Source organism: Gigantopelta aegis, chromosome 3 (assembly GCF_016097555.1).
Source record: "Gigantopelta aegis isolate Gae_Host chromosome 3, Gae_host_genome, whole genome shotgun sequence".
NCBI classification, from domain to species: domain Eukaryota; kingdom Metazoa; phylum Mollusca; class Gastropoda; order Neomphalida; family Peltospiridae; genus Gigantopelta; species Gigantopelta aegis.
The window spans coordinates 85,086,257-85,094,597 of record NC_054701.1 but is presented as its reverse complement, the minus strand read 5'-3'; the positions used below and the strand labels follow the sequence as shown (position 1 = coordinate 85,094,597).

At 41.1% G+C, this 8,341-nt stretch overlaps 1 protein-coding gene across 1 annotated transcript; it reads left to right on the top strand.

Annotated features, from left to right (window-relative positions):
• The first annotated feature begins 5,732 nt into the window (after positions 1-5,732).
• Positions 5,733-7,307, top strand: LOC121368899. The gene has a single exon (XM_041493656.1). It carries the CDS (start codon positions 5,733-5,735, stop codon positions 7,305-7,307), a length of 1,575 nt encoding a protein of 524 aa, XP_041349590.1.
• The last annotated feature ends 1,034 nt before the right edge of the window (positions 7,308-8,341 follow it).

Here is an 8,341-nt window from a genome sequence, read left to right as displayed (position 1 = left end):
ACCAAATGTTGAGACAAAAACCTTGCAGCAGAATACAGCAAAACATTATATTTAGATGTCGCAAAAGGGAGCGAAAGAAGCCAGACAAGTTAAATTTGTAACTTTCATGTGACAGCACTGTGTTGGGGCACAATACTCCCTGTGCAGTTCACACAGAACCAAGTGGTTCTTTAATATGTTACATTTGTAAGTTTTATGTTCATGGTGGTTTAGGGCACAATAATACCCATGCAGTTCACACAAAACCAAGAGGTTCTTGTAATACATATTCACATTTATCATTTTGTTTTAATTCATTGACATTTAATTACAGGTGACTAAACATTAAACTTTACAAATCTTAGTGAGGAGGAATGATATGTATTGAATGTATTGACTGTAATTGTTGAGTAAGACCTGCTAGTGAAAATGTTTATTGTGGTGTGTGACCTTTAGTTTTGTTGTTCGGGTATTTCCGGAATAAAGTGTTCTACATGTAACTGTAAGCGCCATGCTTGAAGTGTGCTCTTTACAAACATGATCTATTAAGTTCGTAAACAAGTGTTAATCAATACATAAAAACAACCTTCTGACAAAGCGATTCATTAAAAGCAAACTGTTGAAGCTAGTTCTACAGCTGACTCCTGTTAAGAAACCCCATTGAACCTGCAACGTCTTTACTTCAATATAATGGCGTCTGCGATGGGAATTTGGAAGTAAATGCAGCGTTCCTCGTATTTCTCCTATATTTGGCCCATTGAGAAGATAGATACCATTTGTCTATAATCTGTCCCATCCTACAAAAATGTTGGTTTTTATTGGGGGTTTAAAAAAAGAGAAAAGTTTGACTTGATGTGAGAAGAAAAGTAAAAGTATTTTGGAAATAATGTGCAATTTAGAAAACAATCGGTTCGAAAATAAACAACTTGAAATTATTTACAAAAAACATTTTGGTAGGAGGATGGGACGGACTATCTCTATTTCCATGAAATTGCCCGATTTGGTATTAGTCGTTATTGCTTAAATCTGGGCAATTCTTAAAGCCCTGGAAGAAATTAAGGATTCTGTATCATCTAAATATATTATTTTGACAGATTGATTGCAGAAAAACCATTGTCATTCCTATTCCTAGGCCTGGTAAGGATCCAACAAATCCTACCAGTTATCGCCCTATTGTTTTGACAAGTTGCATTTGTAAAACCAAACCGGCGTCGTGGTTAGGCCATCGGTCTACAGGCTGGTAGGTACTGGGTTTGGATCCCAGTTGAGGCATGGGATTTTTAATCCAGATACCGACTCCAAACCATGAGTGAGTGCTCCGCAAGGCTCAATCGGTAGGTGTAAACCACTTGCACCGACCAGTGATCCATAACTGGTTCAACAAAGGCCATAGTTTGTGCTATCCTGCCTGTGAGAAGCGCAAATAAAAGATACCTTGCTGATAACCGGAAAGAGTAGCCCATGTAGTGGCGACAGCGGGTTTCCTCTCAAAATCTGTGTGGTCCTTAACCATATGTCTGACGCCATATAACCGTAAATACAATGTGTTGAGTGCGTCGTTAAATAAAACATTTCTTTCTTTCTTTTTTGTAAAACCATGGAAAGAATGATCAACCGTAGACTTGTCTGTATCTTGAGTCCCACAAATAGCTAACTAACGTCCAATGTGGGTTCAGGTCTAGACGTAGCACGGTCGATCATCTTGTTCGATTTGAAACGCTTTGTAGGGATGCTTTCATCCATAACCAGCATTTGGTATCGGTCTTTTTTTTACCTCGAGAAAACTTATGATACCACGTGGAAGTATAGGATTTTCAAAGACCTCCATGACATGGACCTAAGAGGCCGCATGCCTGACTATCTCACATTTCTTACAGAATACAAGGTAAGAGTGGGATCTACGTTATCCGATTCTCACTCCTAAGAGATGGGTGTACCTCACGGTAACATACTGTCAGTAACTTTATTTACAAACCAACATTCCATGGAAATCCAACAGAGGTACTGTGATTACATTCCTGTTTACACAGACGGATCACGGGATAAGAATTCTGTGGCTTTTGCTACAGTTTTTCCATCAGACGCAATAATTTCCATGAGATTGCCCGCTTCGGCATCAATCTTTACTGCTGAAATTTTGGCAATCATTAAAGCACTGGAACAGATTAAGGATTCATGTGCATCCAAATATATTATTATTACAGACTCATTTTCTTGTCTCCAAGCTTTACAGTACATGAACTTGGAGCATCCCTTAGTTTGGATGGTGATACGAAAGTGTGTCTTTTTATCAATAGCCAATAAAGATGTTATATTTTGTTGGGTACCCAGCCATGTTGGCATTAACCAATATATCTTTTTGACTTGGCAAGATGATTGGGACGGTGCGGTTGCGAACAAGCTTCATTCTGTCAAGCCAGTCCTGGGAGAGTGGCAGTCATCCTAAAGGCGATGCAGGAAGGATGAAGTAGTCTTGTGGTGTGCCCGCATCGGCCATACATATTTGACGCATTCATTTATTTTAAAGAAGAACCCTCCTCCTCAGTGTACACTGACTGTGCTGCACATTTTGGTGGAGTGGATCATCTCAAGCCGACGAGAAATGATATATTTGGCAACAGAAATGTTTTGAAATCTTTTAAATTCCATCCAGAATTAATGGTAAAGTTTTTAAAACACTGATCTATACAACAAAGTTTTAAAATATACAAGTTTACCTTGATTTTATGTATTGTATTATACTTTTTCCCCACACTGTGGTTTTACATAAATATATATAAATAATATTTTCATATACTTGCCATTTGTGACACCCAATAGCCGATGTGTATTTTTGTGCTGGGGTGTCGTTAAACATTCATTCATTCTTTGAAGAGGGGCTGGACGTAGTCCAGTGGTAAAGCGCTCGCTTGATGCGCGGTCGGTGAGCTCAATGTGCACCACGACTGTTATATAAAATGCCGTGGCATGTGCTACCCTGTCTGTGGGATGGTGCATATAAAATATCCCTTGCTGCTAATCGGAAAGAGTAGCCCATGAAGTGGCGACAGCGAGTTTCCTCTCATTATCTGAGTGGTCCTATAACCGTAATTAAAATGTGAGTGCGTCGTTCACTCTTAACATTTCCTCATTCTTTAATATCATCACTGTTATTAAATGATTAATGAATGGATGTTATCACAGCTATTTTGATTAGTAAACTAGTCTGTAAGTGGCAACACTCATGGCGGTTCACGAAAAATAAAATCTCTAGTAAAGGATCTCCTCGGGAGTGGTTGTCTTCCTAAAACTACTGTGTTCTTAATATATGGATAAAGCCTCTCCAGAATCATTTAAAGAAAATAAATAATTTAAAACGCCTTTGTAATTCTGACCAATTATCGATAGAAAATAGATAGCGTCCACACATAGGGTTAGGACTTGAATGACACCCTCCCCCCCCCCCCTCCCGCCGTAATCGTAAAATTTGGCAGAGAACGCAGCAGCAATTAGTACTCCAAATCACAAAATGAATATACCAATAGACAGATGTAATAGAAATGATGCTTGCCCATTGAAGTCCCCCCAGGATGAGGCAGTGTCGGGCTCCGTGCCTCGATGGAGTCCACCCCATGCTACTGGAGGTCCTTCCCATTCGCTTTTCCGTGCCAGGGGGGCGAGGGAGGAAAGTTACTGGCCGAACAACAACAGCAAAGAAACAACAACCCCTCAAGGTAATGCACTGGAATGCTGAGGGAATTTTCAACAAAAAGACAGAACTAGAACAGTTCCTACATGAGAAAGCCATCAACATTTGCTGTGTACAAGAAACTCATCTACAAAACAGCAAAGCTTTCAAAATCAGAGGCTACCAATGTTTCAGATCTGACAGAACAAACCGCCATAAAGGAGGAATTCTGACACTCATCAGGAACAACATCCATGTTATGAGACATCAGTGCACATGCAGGATTCTGAATATCAAATGATCAAGGTCAAACAAATGCAGAAGAATTACAAATCCTAAATTTTTACTGTCCCAATGATCGACCACTGTCCTTAGACACCATAGAGGTATCTCAAGCAAACTTCATAGCAGTTGGTGACTTCAACAGCCATTCACAGAGCTGGGGATACAACCACATAGATCGACGTGGAGAAGAAGTGGAAACTTGGCAAGATGAAAATCAACTGATTCTAGTCAACAACCCAAATGACACTCCAACGTTTTACTCCAGATGTTGGCACACCACCTCCACTCCAGATCTTGCTTTCTGCACCGAAGACATCCAGAGAGATATGAAAAGAGAAGTTGGAGAGCAGTTAGGAGGCAGTGACCACAGACCAATAATCCTCACTGTCAACAGAAAAATCAGCATTCAGTCTCCACTTCCACGCTGGAACTATAAGAAGGCAAAATGGGGTATCTACAGACATCGAACAAGCACTCTGATAAAGAATTTGCAAGTGAAAGGAAGGGATATCAACCATGTTGTCAAGGAATTTAATGCATGTATCCTTCAGGCAGCCCATGAGACAATCCCAAGAGGTGCTAGAAAAGACTACAAACCCTACTGGACTAACCACCTTCAAAAACTACAGGATGACATTTCTGAATCTAGGAAAAAGGCTGAAGAACAACCCTCACATGACAACAACCCTCACATGACAACAACCTGAAGCTTCAGCAGGCGAAAGCAAAATATCTCAAAGCAAAAATACAGGCAAGAAGAAAAAGTTGGAGAGAAAAGACAGCAGCTCTAAATATGGAGAGAGATGGAAGCAAACTATGGAGACTCACAAGACAACTTAATGATGAGGATAACACTGGAAGATAATGGAGAAATGATTATAGGCAAACAAGCAGCAAATCGCTTAGCTGACAATTATGAAGAACAGAGCAGCATACACATAACTGTCGAACAGCAAAGAGAAGCAAGAAAAGAACAAAGGGAGAGATCAATAAACGCCACTCCAACAGGACCCATGCAACAGCCTATCACACTGCATGAGTTACATGTAGCTCTAAAGAAATTGAAGAATAGGAAATCACCAGGCCCAGACTTGATCACCAATGAGATGCTAACTCACATTGGCAGTGCAGCAGTCAACAAACTACTGGAGATCTTCAATCACAGTTGGGAAAATGGGGTCCTTCCACAAATCTGGAGAGAGGCTACTATGATCCCTATTTACAAGAAAGGAAAAGACCGAAAAAAAGCTGAAAGCTACCGTCCAATCAGCCTAACCAGTTGTGTTGTTAAGACAGTGGAGAGGATAATCAACCAACGCCTACAATGGTATCTGGAAACTGAGAACATCCTGTCCCCTGAACAGTCAGGCTTCAGACAGTTTCACAGCACTGAAGACCAAACAGCATATCTTGCTCAAGAAGTTGAAGATGCATTCCAAGAAAAAAAACATGTGTTAGCCACCTGGATAGATCTGCAAAAGGCATTTGACAAAGTATGGACGGATGGCCTCATCGTCAAGCTACAGAGAAGCGGCATATCTGGAAACATGCTTGCGTGGATCCGATCATTCATATCTTCACAACCGTAGAGCAAGGGTCACAGTTGACAGACATAAAAGAAAGCAAGAAAATACTTTTGCGACATGGGGTCCCACAGGGAGGAGTCCTATCACCTACACTTTTCTTAATCTTCATCAATGACCTTGTGCAGGAACTTCCCAATGGAATACAAGCTGCCCTTTATGCCGATGATTTGGTGATGTGGTGCAAGGAAGAGCATGCCACTACTGCCACCTACAGAATGCGGATAGCAGCAGACGACCTGACAGCCTGGTCAGAAAAATGGTGTGTGGCTATCAATAAAGACAAGTCTTCTACCACACTCTTCACTCTATCACCAAAGAAAAAAGCAGGAACAATCAAAATTGGGAACACTCCACTGAAACATGCAGATGAAGTAACATACCTTGGGGTCACCTTCGACAAGAAACAAACTTGGAAACCACATATTCAAAAGGCAGAGACAAAAGCCAGATGCAAATTAGCCATCATGCGGAAACTAGCAGGAACTAGCTGGGGAGCAAATGAGACAATCCTCAAGAGAGTATATCAAGGAACTGTACGGCCGCATCTTGAATACGGTTCATCAGCCTGGTCAACCACTGCAAAGACCAACCAGCAAGCTTTAGACAAGGTTCAAAACCAAGCTCTGCGAATCATAACGGGATCCATGAAGTCTACACCCATTAAAGACATGGAAAAAACTGCAGCAATACAACCCCTCGGTGAGAGGAGAGATGCCAAGATCATGATCCAGGCAGAGAAATTCAGGTACCTGCCCAATCATCCAATGAAACAAAGAATGGATGGTCTGACAAAGAATCGTCTCAAACGTAGCAGTTTCATCCACCAAAGCAGAAGACTTACTAGAGAACACCAAGCTAACCCGTTACCAAAGACACTTCCATTTTGCCCAACAGATCTTCCACAACCATGGAATGATGAACAAGCCAATCTACAGATCAGCATGTCTGTCCCACAGTTAGCTTCAGCAGACTCCCAAAACGACCTGGTCAAACGGTCACTGGCAATGGCTATGATCAGTGACCGGTACCCAGAAGAATCTTGGATCCATGCATACACTGATGGTTCGTCAACAAATGCTGTGGCAGGCATATTTATCAAGCTCCCTTCAAGAAATACCCTAACTGCAAAAGTACCAACCGGCACCCACAGTTCCAACTACAATGCAGAAACCCATGCACTTATTCAGGCTGCTACAATGATCAAGGATGCAAAAGAAGACTGTCAACAAGTTGTCTTCCTCACAGATGCTCTCTCAGTCCTACAAGCCTTGCAAGGGGAAAAACTTCCTCACCTGAATGAAGCCATGCAAGAGGTAGCAAAGGAAAGACGAGTAGCTCTACAGTGGATCCCAGCACATTGTGGGATTCCAGGAAATGAGGAAGCAGACAGGCTAGCCAAGCTAGGAGCTAATCATGTACAGCCCAGCAACAACATTAGCTTCTCAGAGAAGAAAACCTTGATAAAGGCAGCCAACAGACCCAGGACAGAACAAGATGATTACCACCTTCTCAGTCGCTTGGAACAAGTAACTCTGTTGAGACTCCGGACAGGCCACAACCGACTGAATGCTCACATGTTCAGAAAGTTTAAACTTGCAGCAACACCAACCTGCAGTTGTGGCCTGGAAGACCAAACAGCAGAACACATCTTACAGGCGTGTCCAATTCATCAAGACCTGAGACAAGCTGAGTGGCCAATCGAAACTGCCATACACACCAAACTCTATGGAAAGAGAGGCGAACTGGAAAAAACAGCTCATTTTATCTTACAGACTGGACTATTGGTCTAAATTGTGAAAGAGAAAAAAAAAAAAAAAAAGTACTCCATGTCGTAAATCTTCATAGCCATAAATGCGTCTGCCATTTCGTAATGCTTTGTAGGCAACCCAGCATAAGTTGGTACTCCATTCGTCGCAATAAGGGCCACAGTTGGTACTAAGCAAGACTTAGCCGTCACAGTTTTCCCATTCGGCGCAGTGACAGGTTCTGCAATTTCGTAATGCTTTGTAGGCAACCCAGCAACAGTTGGTACTCGGGTCGTCGCAATAAGGGCTCCCACTTGGTCGTAAAGTTTCGTAGACAACCCAGCAGCAGTTGGTATTCCATTCGTCGCAAAAAAAGGTCCCGCCATGACGTAAAGTTTCGTAGACAACCCAGCAGCAGTTGGTACTAAACAAGACTGTCTTGGTATATTATGGTATCGACCTCTTTCAATTTCAAGGCTATGCGCATAAATTCTTATTTTGGTGAGATGTCTTAGATTAAGTTTTTCCAGATATGTTCAACGGTTGCAAGTCTACATGGTTATGTACTATGCTTGACATTTTTCAGTTTCTGTAGATAATGTTGTCTGTAGTTATCCTCTATGATGCAATACTGAGCAGCAAAGCATAAGATAATGTGTGTAGTTATCCTCTATGATACAATACTGTGCAGCAAAACATAGGGTGTGGCATGCCTATGCGCAATGCATGTTTGATAAAAAAAAAAAAAATATGCGCCATGCATGTTTGATAAAAAAAAAGAAAATAATAGTATTGATCCACTTACACTTCAAAACAAAACAAAAACATAAAATCAAATGCTAAAAGTTCAACCATTAGCAATAATTAGAACAAATACCTAACAACTAAACTGAAAGAATCGGAAACACTTCAACTATGCAAACACATTAAGGACAAATGTGTAATTACGGATTACCTAACATATTAAAAACGTAAATTTTAGACAGGCAATATGTTGTAATTCTTTAGTGATTTTTGTTTCTTTAGAATAACGCCGAGTTCTGTTGTCTTTGTTTTATTGTTTAGTTCTGTACCCCAGA